We start from the raw sequence: 23,711 nt of genomic DNA on the forward strand, positions 1-23,711 counted from the left end.
TCATATTAGAGAGATGTCCATTTAGAACAGAGATGAGGAATTTCTTTGACCAAGGAGTGGTGAATCTGTGGAATTCAGATAGATGTGTTAGGACAAGTCATTGGGTATATGTAAATTGGAAGTTGGTAGGTTCTCGATTAGAAAGGGCATCAAAGATTACAGGGAGAAGGCAGGAGAATGGGGTTGCAACGGATAATAAATCAGCCATGGTGAAATGACAGAGCAGGTTCAGATGGACTGAATGGCCTAATTCTGATCCTATGCCTTATGGTCTTATGAGTCTTGGTTCGACAAGCAGCAAATGGCAACCACGTTATTCCTACCTTCCAGGATTTCTCTGCAGCCTGCAGGACCGTGGCAAGCAGCTGCTGGAGGACTGCCATCTTCTGTTTCAGCATCACCTCACGGTGCAGAGCTTCCTACGGGGGGGGGGGGGGGGGGGGGAGAGATGCCCGAGAGTCAGTACGAGCCCTCCAGCTCAATAATCAAACCGCATTGCATTTCAAACACACTTGATTACATCGAGCTACACCTTCAAACAGAGATCTACTAAATTAAAGAATTCACTCATAGTTGAAGATAGTTAAGTTTAGTTGTCCTTCAACTATACATGAATACAGCCAAATGAAACGGTGTTACTCCAGAGCCAAGGTGCAACACACAGTACCAACACAGTCATACACAGCTCAGAGCTCATATAGCACATATAAGATAGCAGTGAAGTACAGTCACACCAAAAAATGTAGTTCAGGACCCTGAGTCAATGAACGTTGCAGAAATCTGCACTCGAACACAATGCAGCTGGTCTTCTGCCCAGCCAACACTAGGGGGCAGCACTGACTCCTGCTTGAACCCCGTGCCACACCTTAGCTGATGGAGCACACCGACTCTGCTGCCTCCCTCCTAGGTGGCTGTAAACAGGCGACACCACGGTTTGAGGCCTAATCCTCTCTACGACGGAGGCCACACCTGCTTCCTCACTGTCCACCAATGAATCGGTGAATCAGACTTGCAGCATACCACATTAACAATGTCCAACAGGGTCTTGCAATCACAAAAAAAGTGACTAAAGCGATTACTCGCTGTTAGACATGTCAGCATTTACATTTTTAATGATATTATATCCAACTTTGCATTGCATTTCAGAGTTAGATTGCAGACGAATTACCTTCAGATACTCTGAGAGTTGCTGGATCTCCTGAAAAACATAAAATGCAGGAATTTCATGAAGGAGACAAAATTAAATTTTGATCTAAACCCATCAAGACCACACTGCTGGCAAGACTTCACCCCTAGTTTCCAACTAGGACCATGCGCTCTCCCATCCATCCACCTGAGAACTCACACCAGATAGTGTTCAGTTTGTCCCTCTAGCAACCAAAGTTGAGAAGTTTAATTTCCTCAGTTGTGTCTGCCACTTACAGTAGTTATTGGTGACTGGAGTGGCTTTATCCACTCACAGGTTATGAGGGTTGAGCCCAGTTGCTTCCGAACTGAGGATGGCCCCTTACCGAGGGCGGAGACGAGCCAACACTGAGTTTGGATGTGGACCTAGACAGAGACACAGACCAGGACAGGACTGCAGATCTATTTCCCTATGAGCCAGTGGATTTTTACAACAATGCAGAGGGACACATGCGACACTGGAGGAATTCAACGGGTCAGGGGGCATCTTTGGAAGAAGATGGACAATTGATGTTTCAGGTGGAGATTCTTCAGGACTGGAAGCACAGCTGGTATAAAGAGCTGGAGAGATGGGGCGGAGCGAGAGCTGGAAGGTGATGGGTGGATCAAGAGGGGTTGTGATAGGCAGATGAGGAAATGAAAGTATCAGATTAGTGTCAGAAGCTGGAAGGTGATGGGTGAATCAAGAGGGGTTGTGATAGGCAGATGAGGAAATGAAAGTATCAGATTAGTGTCAGAAGCTGGGAGGTGATGGGTGGATCTGGGGAAGAGGAGATGATAGGCAGATGAGGAAGTGAGAGTGTCAGATTAGTGTTTGAAGCTGGGAGATGATGGGTGGATCCAGGGGAGGTAGGGTGATAACGTTTCTGCCTCTACCACCACGCCTGACAGTGCATTCCATGCACCCACCACTCTGTGTAAAAAGAAACTTACCTCCAACAGTTGTCCCAGGGTGGAAATGGCTAATACCAGGGGGAATGTCAGAGGCAAGTTCTTTACACAGAGAGTGGTGGGTGCGTGGAACATACCGCCAGCACTGGTGGAAGACATAGATAAACTTGGGACATTTAAGAGACTCTTAGACAGGCATGTGGATGATTTAAAAATGGAGGATTATGTAGGAGGGAAGGGTTAGTTTGATCTTAGAGTAAGTTAAAAGGTCAGCACAACAATCTGAACCAAATGGCTTGAACTGTTCTGTAGTGTCCTACGTTCTAACATCTCCCCTAAACCTTCCTCCATTTAAATGGACGTCCTCTGGTTTTTGTCATTGATGCCCTGGGAAAAATCTCTGGCTGTCCACTCTGTCTATGCCTCTTATAATCTTATACACCTCTGTCAAGTTGTCTGTCATCCTCCTTTGCTCCAAAGAAAAAAGCCCCAGCTCGATCAACCTTTCCACATATCAGAGAGTGGGTGAAATATGCTCACTCTGTACCCGCAGTGACACCCAAAGCACAGGCACGTCACTGCAGCAGACAGAGATACCAAGCCCCATGGGCAACGACTGATGCAAATTTTCCTCACCTGATCCAGAACCGCAACTCCACATCTGTGAAGAAAAATACGACAAGAGCATTAAAGATGGGCAGAGAGTGAGTCACAGTACATGGTACACTGGCCCTGCAGGGAATGCTAAGCTGTAGACTGTGTACCAATATCAGCTACACATCAGGACCCTCTGTTAGGGTGCCGTCCCAACATAAACGGCATCCTGTTTCTGCATTCAGTTTTGTTGTTGAGATACATCCGAGGATGTGCTGGGACACATCATCAGCGATATAGCCTGGGGTCGGGTAGTTCAGCATCAGATACCCTTGCCCAGGCGACCCAGCAGGGAGACAGGCCCTGGCTTGTGTTAACGGGTCACACCTCTTGATCTAGACTTCCAGAGCCATCTGGAGGCTCGCTCTGCAGCCTGTGTGATGGTCCTCCGGCTCTTTTCTTTACAGCCCACGCAATGCCAAGGAGAGGGTAGTATTTACTACCTCAGTGTACATAAGTTATCTGCCCAAGTGGCACACAAACTTAGACTTTATACGGTAGCTCAAACTCAAAGTCAGGTTTGCGTAAATCCCTACATGCACAGTTGCAATGAAAAACTTACTTGTGGCAGCATCATAGGCATACAGTATTATAAAGTCAGCATTCACCAGAAAATCATAAATTGCACACACTCTTTACAAGAAAGAACACAATTAGAACAACATGAATTTAACTTTGATGAAATGTGGACATTGCGATTAGGTTCAAGAATGAAATGGCTGAAGGGAAGTAGCTGTTCTTGAACGTTGTGGTGTGGGACTTCACGCCTCAGTACCTCCTTCCTGACGGGAGCTGAGGGAAGATGGCATGGCCTGGATGCTGGGGTTCTGTGATGGTGGATGTTCCATCTTGAGGTGGGGATGGATGTATCGGGATGATCTTGGTACTGGTGACAATAATCAGCCCCTATGACCAGAATCTGACCTGCCTGGAGGTGCATTAATGGGGTGAGGGGGGGGGGGGCATCACGGGAGAGTAGTGAGTAGTGTAACATCTTAGAGCACCAGGGATGGGGGGGGGGGGGGTTCGATTCCCGCCACTGTCTGTAAGGAATTTGTACATTCTCCCTGTGACCGTGTGGATTTCCACAGAATGCTCTGGCTTCCCCTCACATTCCAAAGTCGTACAGGTTAGAGCTAGTTAGTTGTGGGCATGTTCCGTTGCTTTCTGAGGTGTTTTAACTGGAATACGTACTGGACACGAGGTAAATTAGCTGAGATCCAGCCCAAAATGGGGGAGTCGGTACTTACTCTGTCTGCTGGCTTGCTTCCTTCTGGGACACATTTCCGAATCCATCGCTGCCCGCTGGTGGAACCTGGGTTGCTGTTCACAAATGAAGTGAGAGACGGCGGTTCAGAGATGCACCCCCTTTCTGAAGATTCAGGTACAACAATCCCAACAGCTCATGTCGTGTCCCACACCAACCCAAACATCTACTCAATACCCCCCTCTCCCCCAGACCTCATTAAAACCTCCTCAATCCCCCACTCCCCAAACCTCTTCATCATCTCCTCAATCCCTCCCACTTCCCCAGACCTCATCAAAACCTCCTCAATCCCCCCACTCCCCAAACCTCCTCATCATCTCCTCAATCCCCTTCACTCCCCCAAACCTCCTCACCATCTCCTCAATCCCCCCCACTCCTCCAGACCTCATCAAAACCTCCTCAATCCCCCCACTCCCCCAGACCTCATCAAAGTCTTCTCAATCCCCCCATTCCCCCAAACATCCTCATCATCTCCTCAATCCCCCCTCCTCCAGACCTCATCAAAACCTCCTCAATCCCCCCACTCCCCAAATCTCCTCATCATCTCCTCAATCCCCCTCTCTCCCCAAACCTCATCAAAACCTCCTCAATCCCCCCACTCCCCAAACCTCCTCATCAAAGTCTTCTCAATCCCCCCTCACTCCCCCAAACATCCTCATCATCTCCTCAATCCCCCAAACCTCACTATCATCTCCTGAATCCCCCTCACTGCTGACCAACCCCCTCTTCATCTCCTCATTCCCCTACCCCTCATTCCCCCTTTCCCCATCATTTATCCCTCAGTACCACATCACCTTCCGTTACTTCCTTGCTCCCTGACACTCCATCATCTCTTCATCCGTCATTGCCCCTCCCTCACTCCCCTCTCACACAGGGGGTGGAGATTCAGAACCACCCCACACATTGACTGGAGTAGATCCAAGGCTGACAGATGTCTGTCAATGGGGGAGGTTGGTTACGGAGTGATCTAGGTCTCCTTTACTGATGGAACCGATCTGAGGAACGGAGTGAGATCATCCTGTTCCCGTGTTGCCGCTCTCAGGGCCTAACAGGTGGAAGTTAAAGACAGAAGTTCGGGAAGCATTGTGTCTGATGGCAGGGTCCCTGTCTGTTTTGATTTTCCTTTGTTCTATCAACACTTAATACAACGATCATGAAGCAACAAGCTCTGTGCCTCTGTCCTGACTTCTGAGAGAACCTTGGATTAAAAACGGCAGAATCCAACAGTGGGCTGGGATGCCCTCACCATGGCAGCGTGGTTGTGCCCATCTCTGTAACTGTGACTGTCCTTGTTAGGACAGGTCCCGTAACGAGATGTTGTGATTCTGTTGCCTCTTGGGTTTGATGGTAACACTAAGATAAATCAGAGAAGGCCACACGCCACCAAACCACGTTGCCACTTGGTATCTGCGTGCACTATGGCATTATTAATATGCAAAGTACAAATTCCTGATCTTCTAGACATAAATCTGTTCATTGATCAATAACAGAATGTAGCATTATAAAATAAATAATAATCGGACCCCCATCGCCCAGAACATGCCTTGTTCTCATTGCTCTCTTCAGGAAGGAGGTACACAAGCCTGAAGACACACACTCAACAATTCAGGAACAGCGTCTTCTCCGCTGCCATTCAATTTTAGAAAACCTAGCACATTTATTTCTCAACATATTCCCCTCCTACATTTACACACTTAGTCCAGTGGTCATGGAGCATACGGATCCTGGACCTCCAGAAAGTGGAGTTAATAACTCATCAGGGGTGATTGATAAGTTCCCGAGATGAGTTATTAACTTCAAACTTTCTGCACAATCACTCAAAGAGTTGACCTGCATGTGCATGTAACAAGAGCTGTATAAGTCATCTCCTTCTCCCCTAGGCCACGAACTTATCAGTCACCCCTGCTGTGTACACTTCCTGGAGGTCCAAGATCCGTATGCTCCACGACCATGCTGGAGAAACTCAAGCAACACTGGGATACAAGTCCTGATGAAGGCTCTCGGCCCAAAATGTTTATTCCTCTCCATGGACGTTCGCCTGTCCTCCAGCATTTTAGTGTGTGCTAGTCAGGACATCAACACCCTCCAACCTGAGGTCCAGCCTTCTACCCGTCACTACAGACAACGACCAAACCCCGAACATATACCTGCTTCACACACAAAATGCACCGGAGAAGGTCATGGACCGGCACGTTGGAACTGGAATGGGAATCAGAATTACAATGTTTGGTCAACTGGAAGTCCCACTTGAGGCTGATGATGCGGAGGTGCTCAATGAAGCTGTCCCCAAGCTTACAATGGGTCTCACCAATGCAGAAGAGGCTGCATCAGAAGCCCCGGACACAATAGACAACCCCAGCAGATTCACTGGTGAAGTGCCGCCTGACTAGCTTTACTGCTTCCAACTCTCACCTTTATCTCTTTTGGAGACCTTCTTAATGATGGCATCAGTCTGGTTGAGTGTGTTAGTAAGGAAAGTGAGAGTCGAGTCTTTTGCTCCCCTCTGACTGAGCTGGCTACTCAGTGACAAGCCACCATTAGTGAACCCGAACTGTGGAGAGACCTGAAGAGTGAGAGAGAGAGGCAGAGAGTGAAATCACTTGTATTGTCCGGTAGCAATTAAACTGGACCGAACGTGACTGAACATGGTGGCTTGCTATGTTAGCACTAGAATATGTGATGATACTTGTGGGCTGCCCCCAGCACATCCTTAGGTATTTCACTATGTTTTTCAATGTTCATTTGTTCATTATGTGCTGTGTCGTATGTCGTGGCTGATCATGGTCTTTCGATGACCCTGATTATTTTTAGCCAATCTTTCTACTGAAGTGGTTTGGCATTGCCTTCTTCCAGGCAGTGTCTTTACAAGACAGGTGAGACCAGCCATTATCTTCAGAGATTGTCTGTCTGGTGTCAGTGGTCACAGAACCAGGACTTGTGATATGCACCAGCTGTTCATACAACCATCCACCACCTGCTCCCATGGATCGGGGGCTAAGCAGGTGCTACACCTTGCCCAAGGGGGACCTTCAGGCTGGCAGAGGGAAGGAGCACCTTACACTTCCTTTGGTAGAGATATATCTCCACCTTGACACCCTGCTTTCAATGTATATATGATACATACATGAATTTGAATCAGATGGTCAGGACCCTTTGTCAAGACTGGAAAGGGAGGAGGAGGAGCAAAAATAAGAAAAGGGGTGGAGAGAGGAAGGACTAGAAGCTGGTAGGTGATAGGTGGAACCAGGTGAGGGGGAAAGATGGTGGGTGGGGGAGGGGGGATGAAGTAAGAAGCTGGGACATGGCCTAATTCTGCTCCTATGTCTTATGGTCTTATGATAGGTGGAAGAGGACTAAAGAAGACGGAATTCGATAGGACAGGACAGTGGACCACGAGGGAAAGTGAAGGAGGAAGGGCTCCAGAGGGAGGTGATGGGCAGGTGAGGAGAAAAGAGGGGTGAGAGGTGGGGTACCAGAATGGAGAATGGAAAAAGAGAGAAGGGAGGAAGGTTGGGGGGAATAAGTAACCGGAAGAGACTTGACTTGACTTGACACAACTGGCTGAGGCTCTGAAGGAATTTCCTGGGTACCATTTACACTAGAAATGCCTGTTAAATGCCTGGGGTTTGTTACGCTGACCTGTTGCTCCTGTATCTTTTTTCCGCACCGACTCAATACTGGTGTAAATCTCAATGGAAGTAAGCTTCTGTTGTTCAGACAGAATGTGGGCATGACTGGCAGAGACAACTTTCGCTATCAAATCTCTAATGCCTTCAGAAGCTGTCTTGCCTTCTAACCATTGACAGCACAGCTGAGAGTGAACCACTGCATTGCCACAGAGACTAACATGTGTCAGGAGGTGTACTCCTTTCCTGGGACAGGCCTTACAAAATAACCTGTCACAATAGAATTACCAGAGAACTACAACAGAGTAAACACTCAGCAAACAACAAAACACTAGAGGAACTCAACATACAGACAGCATGTGTGGAGGGAAATGAACAGTCAACATCAGCTAGCACAACCTCAGAGTACAAGGACAGAGATGAGGAGGAATTTCTTTAGCCAAAGGGTGGTGAATCTGTGGAATTAATTGTCACAGACAGCCGTGGAGACCATCATTGGATATATTTCAAGAGGAGGTTGATAGGTTCTTGATTAGTCATGGCATGAAAGGGAGAAGGCAGGAGAATGGGGTTGAGAGGGATAATAAATCAGCCGTGATAGAATGGCGGAGCAGACTCAATGGATCAAATGGCCTAATTCTGCTCCTATGTCTAATGGTTATGGTTTTATGAAATGAAAGAGTGGAGATAGAGAGGTGAGGTGTCAAGAGTTGGCAAGCAATGGGTAGATCCAGGTGAGGGGGGAAGTTGATATTTGTATTGCCCTGGTTCATATTTTTACTGTTATGCTGTACGTATTTCATTTTGCTAGTTCTGTAAGAGCTGCTTGTTTTCAGCTTGCTCCATCTCGGCTTGTTTGGGTTACTGTTGAAGATAAGGGAAGATGTGGAATGTGTGCCATCCAATTAGCAGGAGGTTTTCTTGGTGAGGGACAATAAGGTTGGGTTTGTTCTTTTTTGTGTTTGGCGGGAGATGAAGAGAGAAGATGCCAGAGAGAACCAGTCGTAGCAACATATGATCCGGTGGGAGACCCATTTGTTCGAGACAGATTGCAACCGGCGTTCGGAGGGTGGTGTGGGCGTTCACGCTGACAGGGGCCCAGCTTGCGAGTGACAGAGAGGTTCAAGATGAGCTCCAACTTGTGCACATTGGACTGTTCAGTTATAATGTGCCCTTTTCTTTTTGCTATTCTTTACTAACCCTTCAGTTAACTTAAGATTCATAAATGTAATTCCTTTAATTATATGCAATGCACCATCTGTTATTTCATGGCATTAATTTGTAACAGGGTAGCAAGTTACACAGCATCCACACAGACTGGGGTTTGGGATGGGATCGAGAGCGCTTCAATCTCACTACTGGGGGCCGGAGGTTGTCTTCCCTGGGCTTACACAGTCAAGGAAACCAAGGTATTTCATATTCAGCTCCTGCTGGGAATCGGATGTTCAATACATTAAGTAGCTAATGTCCGTGATGAGGCCAAAGGGAAAAAAACTACAACTTGAAAGTGGCTACTCAGGTCGATAAGGTAGGTAGGAAGGCTTATGGAATGCTTACTTTATTAGTTGAGGCATTGAGTTCAAAATCCAAGAGGCCATGTTGCAACTTTATGGAATTTTGGAATTCTGGAATATTGCGTACAGTTCTGGTCGCCCCACTAAAGGAAGGATATTGAGGCTTTGGAGAGGGTGCAGAAGAGGTTTACCAGGATGCTGCCTGATTTAGAGACCACGTGCGATCATTAGAAGCTGGATAAACTTGGATTGCTTTCTCTGGAGCGCCGGAGGCTAAGAGGAGATCTGATAGAAGTTTATAAGATTGTGAGAGGCATAGAAAGAGCAGACAAGGAGTATCTTTTTCTGAGGGTAGAAATGTCTAATAGCAGAGAAGATGCATTGAAGGTGAGAGGGGGTGGGTTCAAAGGGGATGGGAAGGGTAAGGTTTTTTACTCAAAGAGTGGTGGATGTCTGGAATGAGCTGCCTGGTGTGGTGGTAGAGGCAAGTACATTGGAGGCTTTTAAGAGATGTTTAGATTGATGCATGAATATGAGGGAGATGGAGGGATATGGACCTCGTGTAGGTAGGAAGGATTGGTTATTGGGGGTTGTTTAATTTACTTTCTAGCTGGTTCAGCACAACGTTGTGGGCCGAAGGGCCTGTTCTTGTGCTGTACTGTTCCATGTTCTATGTTCTAACTGTAGATGTCAGAATCTGAAATAAAAGCAGAAAAGGTTGAAAGATCTCAACCAGTTGGGCAGCAGCTACGGAAAGAGACACCAGTCAGTGTTTCAGGTCACTGCCTGAGTGTTGCTTTGAGATCCTTGTCCGCTCCTGACCCAGAATGTTAAGGTACTGTTTGAGTGGCTGGGTTGGCCCGTTGGCCTTCGTCAGTCGGGGGACTGAGTATAAACGTTGGGGTGGTATGATGTGGTTATCTAGAACAGTGTTGAGACCTCGATTGGAATATTGTGTTCAATGTAAGAAAGGTGTCCTTCATCTTGAAAGGATGCAAAAAAGATTTACAAGATTTTTGTCAGGGCTTCAGGGACTGAGTTATAGGGTTGGGCAGGATAGGAATTTATTCCTTGGGAGTGTAGGAGACTGAGAACTGGATATATAGAGGCCCCCCCCCCCCCCCGACTTTCCTCTATTACCCACAGTGACCTTTTAACTCTTATCAACTGCCTATCACCTGTCCCTGGGACCCTCCTTCTCCAGCCCTTGACTTTTCCCACACAGCTGGCTGCCTATCATCTTCCAGCTACCCTCCCTCCCCTCTGCCCACCCCACCTTTTTATTCTGGCATCCTTCCCCTTCCTTTTCAGTCCTGAAGAAGGGTCTCAGCCTGAAACGTCGCCCATTTATTCACTTCCATAGATCCTGCCTGACCTCCATCATTTTGTGTGTGTGTTACTACTGTAGAGGCATATAAAGTCATGAGGGGCACATATTGGGTGAATGTGCACTGTTTTTTTCCCCAAAGGTTGGAGAATCAAAAACTCAAGGGCACAGGGGAGAAAGATTTAAAAGGGACTTGAGGGGCAACTTTTTTACACAAAGGGTGATATATATGTGGAGTAAGCTGCCAGAGGAAGTCGTTGAGGCAGATAAAATAATAACTTATTAAAGAGAGTTGGACAGACATTAATTGGACGGGTGCCATGGTAGCGTAGTGGTTAGCACAACACTTTAGAGTACTGGTGACCTGGCTTCTATTCCCACCATTGCTGCCTGTAAGGAGTTTGTACGTACTCCCCATGACCACGTGGGTTTCCTCCGGGTGCTCCGGTTTCCTCCCACAGTCCAAAAATGTACCAGTTGGGGGGTTAATTGGCGATTGTAAATTGTCCCGTGATTAGGCTAGGATTAAATCAGGGATTGCTGGGCAGCGAGGCACAAAGGGTCGGAAGGGTCTGTTCTGTGTTGTATCTCAATCAATCAATCAATAAATAAACAAGCAAATAAATAAACAAACAAATAAATAAATAGACTTTATGTTATGGGCCAACACTGTCAAATATTGTAAGCACGCTACGTTGGTGCTGCAAAGTGTGGTGAATCTTGCTCCCAGCACATCCGTAGGTTGTGTTGGTTTTAACTCAAACAACGCACGTGATAAATAAACAAATTTGAATCTGAAAATTGGGACTCGCTTGGATGGGCACGGACCAGTTGGGCCCAAGGGGCTGATCCCCTGTGATACTGTGAGTTCTTCCTGTATTTTCCGTTTTTGTGTCAGCGCACAGTAGCGAAGTGGTTAGCGCAACGCTTGACAGTACAGGCGACCCGGCTCAATTCCGCCGCTGCCTTGTACATAAGTTTCCTCTGGGTGCTCCAGTTTCCTCCCATGGTCCAAGAACGTACTGGTTGGTAGGTTCATTGGGCTTTGTAAGTTGTCCTGTGATTAGGCTAGGGTTAAATCAGGGGTTGCTGGGTGGCCCAGCTCGAAGGGCCAGAAGGGTTTATTCTGCACTGTATCTCAATAAAATAAAATCAAATATAAAATAATTATTTACTTCACTAATGCCTTCCAGAGAAAGTTTATTGTTTCTGTCTGACCCAGTCTGTGTGTGACTACGGATACAGGTGAATTGCCCGATAACCCATTTGTTTTAAGGGTAACCAGAGGTAGATGCTGACGTGGACCCTCGATACTCATACTGAGACAAAGGTGTGGTTGCCCAGGATGGTGGGCTGCTGGCACGTGGTTCATTCCTTTCATCACCAGCAGCTTAGGAGGACGATGGCACCTAACAGCGACTCCTTTGCTTGCATCTTTGGAAACAGCTCTATTTCCATCTTGGATATCTCTTTATTCTCCTTTCAAGGTTTTTTTGAAGACTCTGACCTGGAGTTGCGCGCTGACTTTGGTTCTTTATGGAAATGGGTCCCGCTCTCGGCCGGCCGCTTTTCGATATGCCGAGGACGCGGCCTGGAAGACCAGCGCACCTTCAGGGTGCCGGATTTTCATGGCTCTGAAGGTGGGCGGATTCGAGGCCAGTGCCACCGCCTGATGTGTCGAGGGAGATGGAAGATCGTAAGCAGTGAGCTGGCTGCTCTCTGTGTGCCCAGAGACCCGAGTTCTTTGGGCACAGAACTTGGAAAAAGCGACGCAACAGACTTCTAACACCATAAACCAGTGAGTTGCTTTGTTACGTCTCCCCACTCGCTGCGAAACGGGGACACCTCTTTTCCTTTATTAGGGATAGAGAGAGCCTGTGGTATGTCAAATACTGGGTGAACGAGTAATCTTTGGGGTACTGCAACTCTGTGTCTTATTGGTGCTTTGCTGCACACTTGAGTGCTCGGGGGGGGTGCCAATGCTTTTTTGCTGGTAGGGGTGGGGGGTGTCATTGTTTTGCTGCTGTTTATGTGTGGGAGGGGGGAGTTGGGGGGACTTTGGGGTTCTAACATTTAACCGTCATTCATTCTTTGGGGCACTCCTCTGTTTTCGTGGATGTTTGTGAAGAAAAAGAATTTCAGGATATATATTGTATACATTTCTCTGACATTAAATGTACCTTTGAAACTATTGAATTACAGCAAGATCACTGACCGAGGAACAAAATACTACCATGTGTTAAAGATCTGGGAGTTCAGAAAGCATCAGAACTAATGCCACAAGCCTGATTTCCCAGTGCTCACTCTACTTCCCTATTCCCATGGCACATGTTGGTCCTTGGCCTCCTCTACTGCTGCGAAGAGCCCTCCTTCAGATGGGAGGAGCAACACCTCATATTCTGTCTGGGTAGCCTCCATCATCACAAGGTTAGGCTCTCTTCTTGCTGCTGTCATTGGGAAGGAAGTACAGGAGCCTCAGGACTCACACCGCCAGGTTCAACAACAGTTACAACCCCTCAACCATCAGGCTCCTGAACCAGAGTGGATAACTTCACATGCTCCATCAGTGAAATGTTCCCACAACCTATGGACTCACATTCAAAGACTCTTCATCTGAGATTTTTGATAGTTATTGTTTATTCATTTATTCTTACTATTTCTTCTTTTTGTATTTGCACTGTTTGTTGTCTTCTGCACACTGATTGAACACCCTAGTTGTGCAGTATTTCATTGATTCTGTTATGGTTATTACTCTATAGATTCATTGTGTATGCCCAGAAGAATCTCAGGGCTCTATATGGTAACATATGCTTTGATAATAAATTTACTTTGAACTTTGAACCTGATAGCATGAACATTGAAATCTCAAACTTCTGGTAATTTCTACCCCCTCCCCCTTCTCTCTCTTCCATTCCCCATTCTGGCTCCCCTCTTATCCCTTCTCTCACCTGCCCATCTCCTCCTGGATCCTCTGCTCCGTCCCTTTCTCCCATGGACGACTCTCCTCTCACATCAGATTCTTTTTTCTTCAGCCCTTTACCTTTTCAACCAGTCACCTCTCAGCTTTCACTTCACTCCCCTCCCCCACCCACACACCTTCCCTCTCACCTGGTCACACCGATCACCTGCCAACTTGTACTCCTTCCCCTCCCTCACCTTCTTATTCTCACTCTTTATCCCTTCCTTTCCAGTCCTGATGAAGGGTCTCGACCCAAAATGTGGACTCTTTATTCCTTTCCATAGATGCTGCCTAACCTGCTGAGTTCCTCCAGCAGTTTGTGTGTATTGCTGTGATAGCTGGTGCCCCGATAATGATCAAAGGACATGAATGTCAAATTTTGCATCGAACATGAGATCACGGGATCACATGAGACACAACAAAAATCTCAGTCTCCTGTTTTCTATTGTTCTTTTCAAAGTTGTAAAGTTAGTTTTCTGCTTGGATGCTAACATGAGAGTGACTTCAACTTTTAGCAGACATCAATCCCTATACAGCGAGCTATCAGGGAGAGCTCAGTGCATCGTAAGATGTCGAGAGAGGCAGTGAGAGGACAGAATCTGAAGGATGCAGACCCAGGAACGTGGTTCCAGAACGTCATCTGTTTCCTGAGGGGATGAGAAGCAATCTCTTTGGCCAGAGGGTAGTGAATCAGTAGAATTTATTGCTACAGAAGGCTGTCATTGGGTATATTTAAAGCAGAATGCCTGAAAGTATATTTAAAGTAGCTTCTTGAATTTTCAGGGCATCAAAGGTTACAGGGAGAAGGCAGGAGAGTGAGGTTGAGCCATGATGAAATGATGGACCAGACTCAATGGGCCAAATGGCCTAATTATCGTCTTATGGAAACTTCCCTCTCATGTAACTGATGGAAGGAATTAGCCATGTTCCACCCTGAGCGGCCACACCAGGATTCAGCTGAGCACACGTGCGCTTGTGAATATGACAATAAGCTTGACCTTGGCTTTGAGTACGTTAGCTGTGGGCCCCACAGTGGCGTAGCGGTTAGTGCGGCACTATTACAGCTCAGGACTTCGGAGTTGGGAGTTCGATCCCTGCGTCCTCTGGAAGGAGTTTCTGCGTTCTCCCCGTGCAACGCGCGGGTTTTCTCCGGGTGCTCTGGGTTCCTCGCACAGTCCAAAGACATGCGCCATTAGTCGGTTAATTGTTCATCGTAAATTGTCCCATGATTTAGGTTAGGGTTAAATCGGGGGTTGCTAGGCAGCATGGCTTGAAGGGTTGAAAGGGCTATTCCATACTATCACTAAATAAATAGATACTGGGCATTTTGAAACCAGGTCACTATTTTAATCCACGGGGCATGACCTACCAAAGACAAACAAGGATTTTAAAATCTCAGCAAGCTTGGGAACCTATGCCCAGCAAAGGGTGTTGAAGATGATTGATCGGAGATTTTTGCCTCTTGTTCCATTTTAATACACCTGCATTAATCTACCAGCTTCACAATGTTAAGTATGACAGGGGAGGGGGGTATCTGTACTATCTAATGGCTCTGTAAGGTCAGTCTCCCTGTGGCTTATTGCTATCATTTGGACTGCCCTCTTGCTTTCTCAAGTTCTGTTTCAAAGTTCAAAGTCAAAGTAATTTTATCATCAAAGTATGCGCATGTCACCACAGACTACCCTTAGATTCATTCTCTTTCAGGCGTTCATAGTAAAAACAAAAAAAAACACAGAACCAATGAAAAACCACACACAAACAACGACATAAAACCAACGTGCAAAAGACAACAAACTGTGCAAATACAAAAATAATAATGAATAAATAAGTAATAAAGAATATTGAGATCATGAGTTGTCGAGTTCTTGAAAGTGAGTCCCTACATTGCAGAATCAGTTCAGTACTGGGGTGAGTGAGGTTATCCATGCTGATTCAGGACCCTGATGGTTGAGAGTATTAGCTGTTCCTGAACCTGGAACTTTGGAAGATTTTCCTGGAACGTCCCAGCATTCACACTTTTCCTGCTTGTGCCCGGGTGTGATGGTGTGAGTACGATAGGTATAAAGATGGCTTTGAATGATGACTCATTCGATCTCTCTCCTTGAGGAGATCAGCCCTAACTAACTTCTATAAAATCAGTGATCCTTGTCTTACAAGGCTTATTTCTCGTAGGGTGACACGGGAGAGAGCCATTGGCCACCAGCAGTACAACTACACTATGTCCACCTTGTACTAAAACAGACCCATTCTTCTTCTGTGTTCGTTCTTGTTAATTATGCGCTTATTTTATACTTTTCCTGTATATGTTTAGTCTCTGATGTTAGGCCTCTGTGAGGCTCCATCTAATATTTTTATTTATTATTGTACTTGTGCACACACTGCACGTTTAATAACAGTAGCTAGACAGGTCTGTGGATAGGAAAGGTCTAGAGACAGACAGGCCAAATGGGACAGGCTTAGAAGGGAAATGGGCTGAAGGGCCTGATTCTGTGCGGTATGACTCTTTGAATCTATATGTGTGTCTGGGAGACTGTGAGCTTTTAGAAATCCTTCCAAAGAGGCTGAGCTATTGACTGTGTAGTAGGCCAGGGTGGGGAGGTTTCTCGTAGAGCTGGTGGGGGGGATCCATGCAGAGAATTGTGGTCTCTGAATCTGTGAACACCAACCCTCTCGTGTTCTGGTTTCTGGACTGTAGTTTGATTGTCTCTTGGTGCTTTTCCTGTTGCCTGCATGGTGGGGGTTTGGGGGCGGGGTCAGTGTTTCTGCCAGCGTGGGTGGGGGTGGGGGTCAATACTTTTTGCTGCTGGTGTGAAGGGAAGGGGGCTTTAGGCTTCGATGTTTCTGTTTGTTGTATGGGGTTTCTTTGTTTTGTGAATGTCTGTGAAGAGGACAAATTTCAGGATGTGTACTAAATAAATACTGTACCTTCAAATCTTCAAAATCTTTGAAGTTCAAAGTAAATTTATTATCAAAGAATGTATATGTTACCATCTACTGTACTTCCTTGAGATTAATTTTCTTTCAGGCATTTACAGGAAGAATTTTAATAAGTATATATAAACAAAACTGACTAACAACCAAAATGCAAAGGAAGACAAACTGTGCTTAAAGAAATGGATAAGTAAGCAGCAAGTAAATAAAACAATTAATACTGACAACAGGAATTGTAAGGAGTCATTGAAAGTGAATGTATGGAATCTGTTCGGAGTAATGGTGAGTGAAGCTACCCACACTGGTTCAGGAGTGAAAACGCTTACTGGTGTGAGCCCTGAGGCCCCTGTATCTCCTTCCTGGAGGGGTCCTTGATGTCGGGTGCTGCTGTCTTGCACTGTTTATTTTTAGATATATTTCTTATTGTAACTTACAGTAATTTATAACTATTGCACTCTCCTGCTGCTGCCAAACTAACAATTTTCACGAGGTGTAAACCTGACTCTGATTCTGATTCAGAAATGCAGACCGTCTTACCTGTGTTACTTTGATTAATGTTGGTGGTGATTGTTCTGGACTCCCAGTGTTGGCTCCTCCTACGCCCTTCCCCCTGCAGGGCGCCACAGCAGGTGTCTTTGTCTTCGCCTCATTATCATCCACCGTCAGGTTCCGCCGCTTCAAGAACTCCTCCTGCCGTGAGCTCTGCTCCGCGCCGCGCCGTTTCGGTGAACTGCGGCATGAGGTGACGTTGTTTCGGCCGAAGAGGCTCTGGCGGTTCTCGTGCCTGCGCTCAAGCTTCTCCTCGTAACTCTCGGTCACCAGCCTCCTCTTCTTGGCTGTGCCCACGCCACCCTGGCTGAGACCCCGCTTTGGAGAAAGACCCGTCATCCTGAGAGGTGGCACTGGCCTGGCAGACCTCCTGGCGCCAACGTCAGTAACAAAGTGTTGTGTCTGCCTGTATCTGTAATTGTAGTGAGCAACGTATCCCAAGGCCCACCACTGTTCCTGCAGGTGAAATTAGATCCAATATTTGCAAATAAAACAAATTAACCAGAGCAATTTCAGGTTACTGACTAAATTAGGGGCACCCAATGGTGATATCCAACAGAAATCATTATTTGGATTAGAAGCTGTTCTGTCGTGCGTAAGTAACTGAGGTTCCACAGCTGATTCAGACCAGTGCGATCAATTGCACACAAAAGCCATTGCTTCCCTTTCCAATGGAATCGTTCACGTGAAGTCATTCAAACCTTTCAGTTACCCCTCTCCCTCACCCCTGGAGGCGCTGCTGTCTGAAGCTCAGGTGTCCAACAGCATCTCAGCATCTCATGCCAGACCATGGAGGGTTAGTTGGGCCTCAGCCACACGTGTCTGCCTGTTGTTTGTAATCCGCACACTGGACAGAGTCGAGGGTAGATCTGGATACAGAGACACTCGGGTGAATGGAGTCAGTCTGTGGATGTTGTTTCCATCCCAGCCTCTCCTCCTGATCCCTACAAACTCCGGGCTGAATTGTCCTGGACAGCTTCAGGCTTCTCCTCAAAGTGGGAGCAACATTCTGCTGAGAAGATAGTTCTAGCTGTGGAGCTTGTCAGGTCTCCGTGCTCACACCACTCTGCAAAGTAAAACAGGAAATATAATTCTTTTTAAAATAAACCACCTCGCTTCTAACCTTTTTCCTGTCTCTCATCCAGCTGACAGTGTGGTTTCTTGCCCGCTCTGACAGTTAGTTCACCGTTAGCCGCTCTGCACAGAGTTGGGCTCCCAGCTGGAAAGCACCTCGGCACCGGGCAGTGGACAATTTCTTCTGTCCGAGCCTTGATGCAGTTGACCGAGTCCAGCTACTACAGTGTGGTGTGTTCTGCAGTTTCACCCTGGTTCTCGTTCCCGCTGACTCTGTTACACCCTTGTAGCAGACTCTATCTCAACCACACACTGCCAGAGATAAGCCAGTCACACCGGATATGGTTTGTCACAGGCCCCCGAGCCCTGTCAGATCTGTATCATTCTTTAGAAGACGGAAAGAATTTGCAGGAGAGCAACAAATGTAAAAACACAAAGAAATTAAAACAGCACACGTCCTCAAAAGAGGCCATATCTTAGACTCACCTCACACCAAACCCTAAATGCTTTATTATTACTTCCAGCCCTTGGGGACTGCCTTGGTTTCGTATCTTAAAACGAGCAGTTGCTTGCAAAATAGATTAAAAAAAAAACTTTTAAAATTAAGTGCAGCGAAGTGTGACGTCACCTTTTTGGTGTGGCTGAGAAAATTACATTTGCAAGAGGAAGAAGACGTTTCTGTTCCTACAGCGGTTCCACTAGGTGAGGGCCTTACAAAGAGCCACTCGAGGAGGTTCTGGTGGCACCTTGGGAAGTAATGCGGGCAACACAGTGGCCAGTTTGTGCACGGTGAGCTCCCTCAGATAGTGAGACCTCATTGGCTTTTATTTCTTTAATAGTCATTTCTCAGAACATGAGCATTGTTGGAAAGGCCAGGGTTTATTATTTATCACTTATTACCATTAGGGAGGTGACCATAAGTCACCATCTTGATGTGAATTAATATTTGTGGTGTTATTCAGTGCTATTGGGAAGGGTTTTGACCTGGATGAAAGACAAGCCTGGCTTCACTTATCACCTTCTTGCTTGTACTGTTTCCCCTCCCTCCCCACCTTCTCATTCTAGCTTCTTTCTCCCTTCCTTTCCAGTCTTGAAGCAGGGTGTTGGCCCGAAACGTTGGCGGTTTATGCATTTCTGTAGATGCCGCCTGAACTGCTGAGTTCCTCCGGCATTTTGTGTGTGTCTGTGTTCAAGTGCCAGTAAACAAGCTCTAAGTCAGGATGTTGTGTGACTCAGAGGGGAACCTGCAGATGGGGGCGGTCCCCTGGGCCTACTGCCCTTGTCCTTCCTGGTAGCAGATGTGGTGGGTCTGGCAGGTATTGTTGGAATAGCCTATAGGAGAAAGACAATGAGTTCCTCCTGCATTTTGTGTGTGTTCCCTTGATTCCAGGATTTGCAGAATTTCTCGTGTTTATGATGCATGTTTTGAAGTATGTGTAACCAATAAAGCTGATCTTTCTCTCTCTTTAGATTGATCTGAAAGTGGACACTTGCACTCTGCTTTTCACAGGTCTTGTCTTATGATATTAAAATCTGTGATGTTTATGATATTGAAGCTCCCCCTCAATTCAGGACAGTAAATCTAGCCCATTTTATCCCTTCCCAATACTATCTTGAAGCTTACAAAATTATGCTTCAAAATGCTCTCCCACTGACATTTTAATGACCTGCCAATGTAAATTCATAAGCATAGTTCCAGAACTACCCCTTGACTAGAATCTATGTACTGGCATCAAAGGCTTCCCTGAATAAACTTAAAATTCCTTTCATACTTAGTGATCCTGGTTATTGGGGAAATTTGAAACCCCCCCTCTAATTTCACAATGTCCATTACGTGCAACTTAGAACACAGAACATAAAAGAGTACATTACAGGAATTCGCTCCTCCATACACAGTTTCCATACCAACACACACAAAATGCTGGTGGAACGCAGCAGGCCAGGCAGCATCTATAGGAAGAAGTACAGTCAACATTTCAGGCCGAGACCCTTCATCAGGACTAACTGAAAGAAAAGATAGTGAGAGATTTGAAAGTGGGAGGGGGAGGGGGAGATCTGAAATGATGGAAGAAGACCGGAGGGGGTGGGGTGAAGCTAAGAGCTGGAAAGGTGATTAGCAAAAGGGATACACAGCTGGAGAAGGGAAAGGACCATGGGACAGGAGGCCTAAGGAGAAAGAAAGGGAGAGTGGAGCACCAGAGGGAGATGGTGAACAGGCAAGGAGTGATAGTGAGAGGGGCAGAGAGAGAGAAAAAAAGGGCGAGAGAAGAAAAAAAACAAAAAGGGGGATAAATAAATAAGGGATGGGGTAAGAAGGGGAGAAGGGGCATTAACAGGAGTTAGAGAAATCAATGTTCATGCCATCAGGTTGGAGGCTACCCAGACGGAATATAAGGTGTTGTTCCTCCAACCTGAGTGTGGCTTTATCTTGACAGTAGAGGAGGCCATAGATAGACATATCAGAATGGGAATGGGACGTGGAATTAAAATGTGTGACCACTGGGAGATCCTGCTTTCTCTGGCAGACAGAGCGTAGGTGTTCAGCCAAACGGTCTCCCAGTCTACGTCAGGTCTCATTCCTTGCCTGTTCTCCATCTCCCTCTGGTGCTCCCCTCCCCCTTACTTTCTCCCTAGGCCTCCCGTCCCACAATCCTTTCCCTTCTCCGGCTCTGTATCACTTTTGCCAATCACCTTTCCGGCTCTCAGCTTCACCCTTCCCTCTCCTGTCTTCCCCCATCACTTACCATCTTTCCTTTCAGTTTGTCCTGATGAAGGGTCTCAGCCCGAAACGTCGACTGTACTTCTTCCTATAGATGCTGCCTGGCCTGCTGCGTTCCACCAGCATTTTGTGTGTGTTGCTGGAATTTCCAGCATCTGCAGATTTCCTTGTGTTTACAATTTCTATAGCCATCCATTCTCTGCGGTCATCACCCCTACTGGAGTACAGGCAGACAACAGCAGATCACCAGTGCCCTCCGTCTCGGGCAACTTTTCTGCTCTTCTAAATAAAGCATTCTTCAGGTGGAGTCCATCTCATGCAAAAGCCAGTACCCATTATAGTACAGCTCTCCATCAATATTCAGTCTAGATCAGAGATTTCTAACCTTCTTATGCTATAGACACTTTTGTCAGCCCGGGGAAGCCTATGAACCCCTTTGTCAGTCCGGTGAAGCCTCTGGGCCTCTTTGTCAGTCCAGTGAAACCTATGGACCCTTTCTCAGAATAATGTCTTTAAATATATAAAATACCTATAATTACAGAAGAAACCATTTATGCAGCCAGACCATTCTGACTGGCTGCATCACTGTCTGCTATAGGGTGAGTGACTACTGCACAAGAGTGAAGCAAATTGCATTGTCCATCATTAAAGATCCCCACCACCCAGGACATGCCCTCTTCATACTGTTACCATCGGAAGGAGGTACAGAAACCTGAAGGCACACAGTCAGTGATTCAGGAACAGCTTCTTCCTCTCTGCCATCAGATTTCTGAATGGACATTAAACCCATTAAACACTACCTCACTACTTTTTTATTTCTGTTTTTTTTGCACTATTATTTTAATAGACTTACTGTAATTCAGTGTTTCCTCTATATTTATTTCTCATTGAACTGCTGCCATAAAGTTAACAAATTTCACAACATATGTCGGTAATATTAAACCTGACTCTCTGATACTGAAATATAGTTATCAAAATATTAAATAAATACAAATTTGTGATATGGTAATATATGTGCTTCTTCATTAACATGTTAAATAACAAGATTATACATTTAAAATATAGGCAAGTTAAAATTAAATTTTATTTTTAAAGACATGTCAGTGTGAAGGCTGTTGTAGCTTAGCTTGATTAGAATATTCAACCGTGGGGTGGTCTTTGACAAAGTGATACACACGTCCTGTTGGACGTCCAATGGCAGGGCTGCCCGTTAGTTGGTCAGCTATGTCGCACGTACGTCTGCAGACAGGAAGGCTGTGATCATGTTCAACCTAGCAACAGGCCTAATACTTTCTTAATTTGAAGTAACGATGATTGTGCTGTAAACAATATTTTGAGAAATCTGTAACATCTGTAATATGTGAAAATATCTGTGATTTCTATTGGTGACAAAGTCACAGGTATGGCTAATACTGCAATGGTTTGTTGTCTGTGTTCATAATGGAAGGAAATGCTAAATTTCAGCTCAAGGTTAGTGAGAGTAAAGATCCAGTATTCAGGGAACATGAATAATCCTCAAAATGATCAACAGGTCAGGCAGTATCTGTGAAGAAAGAAACAGTGGTAAAGTTTCAGGGGCAAGTCCTTTAATCAGAAGTGGATTTATTATATATTTTATACAAATTTAGAAACTTACAGCATGGCCCAACGAGACCATGCCACCCCATGATATCCACAAGAAGTATTAATCAATACACCTTTGCAGTGTGGGAGGAGGTACAGGAGACCAGCGACACACACTCAACATTTTAAGAATAGCTTCTTCCCTTCCACCAACAGACTTCTGACTGGGCCATGATGCTGGGATACATCCTAGGATCCGCTGGGACACATTATCAGTGACGTAACCTGGGGGGGGGGGGGGGGTCATCGAATGTTTCAGATCTTTCAACATCAGACTCCCTCACCCAGGCAATCCAGCCACGGTTGATCAGACCCTGGCTTGTGTCCCAGCAGCATTGGTCCAAGGGTCACACCTCTTGATCCACGGCCATCTGGAGGCTCGCTCAGCAGCCTCTGTGACAGTCCTGACGGCTCTTTCCTTTGCAGCCTCATAATGTCAAGGAGAGGGTAAGTTCTGCAGAGCAAGCAGCCAGCAGAACCTCTACACCCCTCCTCTATAGGCTCACATCTCGCCTTCTACCACTGTCTCTGGCAGTGCTCGACCAGCCCCTGGTAATCAACTTTCTTACACTCAAACGCCTCCTCAATCCAGTCTTCCCAATGCACTGTCAGTTCACCCATGACCCCCTGCTTCGAGGTTTCTGACAGAATAGCCATGTCAGGTCTCAGGGATGAAGATGTGATGAAGTCTGGGAAGATCTTGCCAAGATCGACTTCAGCTGCCAGTCAGACGTTGTGGTGAGCTAGCCTGCTGGTGATCTGGTCTGAGACTGTGGCCGGTCTCCAGCTTTGACAAAGGCTATGGGCTTTCTGGGTTGGCAGAGGTGCCTACTGTTGTTAATAGCTGGGGTGATACTTTCTGCCACATGAACCCCAGAATACTACCTCGCCAGTCCTGACGAAGGGTCTCGGCCCGAAACGTCGACAGTGCTTCTCCCTATAGATGCTGCCTGGCCTGCTGTGTTCCTCCAGCTTTTTGTGTGTGATACTACCTCGCCATTCCACTTTTGCAATATTTATTTATATTATTCTTTATTGTAACTTAAAGTATTTTTAATGTCTTTTGTATTGTACTGCTGCCGCAAACCAACAAGTTATCACAGCAATGTCAGTGATTCAGATTCGGAGGCAGAGTGCAACCATGAGGTGGCGCTGTGGACACAGTCTGGCTCTGGCTCTGCCTGGCTCTGCACCCAGTCAAAGTTAATACATCAAGCGAAGTTTTTAAAAATAAATGGACATTGGCTACTTTAAAATATGAAAGAAGCACTATCAAAAAACTATTTAATACAGGACAACACACACAAAACGCTGGTCAGGCAGCATCTATGGAAAACAGTAACCAGTCGACATTTCGGGCTGAAATCCTTCATTAGGACACTGCAGTACAGG

General features: G+C 46.2%; 2 protein-coding genes across 3 annotated transcripts in view; one reads left to right on the top strand and one right to left on the bottom strand.

The window, feature by feature from the left end:
* LOC140717374 (TRAF3-interacting JNK-activating modulator-like) overlaps nt 1-18,232 on the bottom strand; it is a 40,694-nt gene extending 22,462 nt beyond the window's left edge. For both annotated transcript variants that reach the window (XM_073030891.1, XM_073030892.1), the window contains exons 1-6: nt 16,892-18,232; nt 6,410-6,560; nt 3,981-4,053; nt 2,713-2,737; nt 1,169-1,198; nt 324-419 (exon numbers count right to left, since the gene is read on the bottom strand). In XM_073030891.1, the coding sequence (XP_072886992.1) occupies nt 324-419; nt 1,169-1,198; nt 2,713-2,737; nt 3,981-4,053; nt 6,410-6,560; nt 16,892-17,242 (726 nt within the window). In that variant the 5' untranslated portion in view covers nt 17,243-18,232. The remainder of the gene's footprint in view (nt 1-323; nt 420-1,168; nt 1,199-2,712; nt 2,738-3,980; nt 4,054-6,409; nt 6,561-16,891) is intronic.
* LOC140717373 (laminin subunit beta-3-like) overlaps nt 1-23,711 on the top strand; it is a 142,692-nt gene that overhangs the window by 26,731 nt on the left and 92,250 nt on the right. The gene's annotated exons all lie outside the window — the stretch shown is intronic.

Source organism: Hemitrygon akajei, chromosome 27 (assembly GCF_048418815.1).
Source record: "Hemitrygon akajei chromosome 27, sHemAka1.3, whole genome shotgun sequence".
NCBI lineage: Eukaryota > Metazoa > Chordata > Chondrichthyes > Myliobatiformes > Dasyatidae > Hemitrygon > Hemitrygon akajei.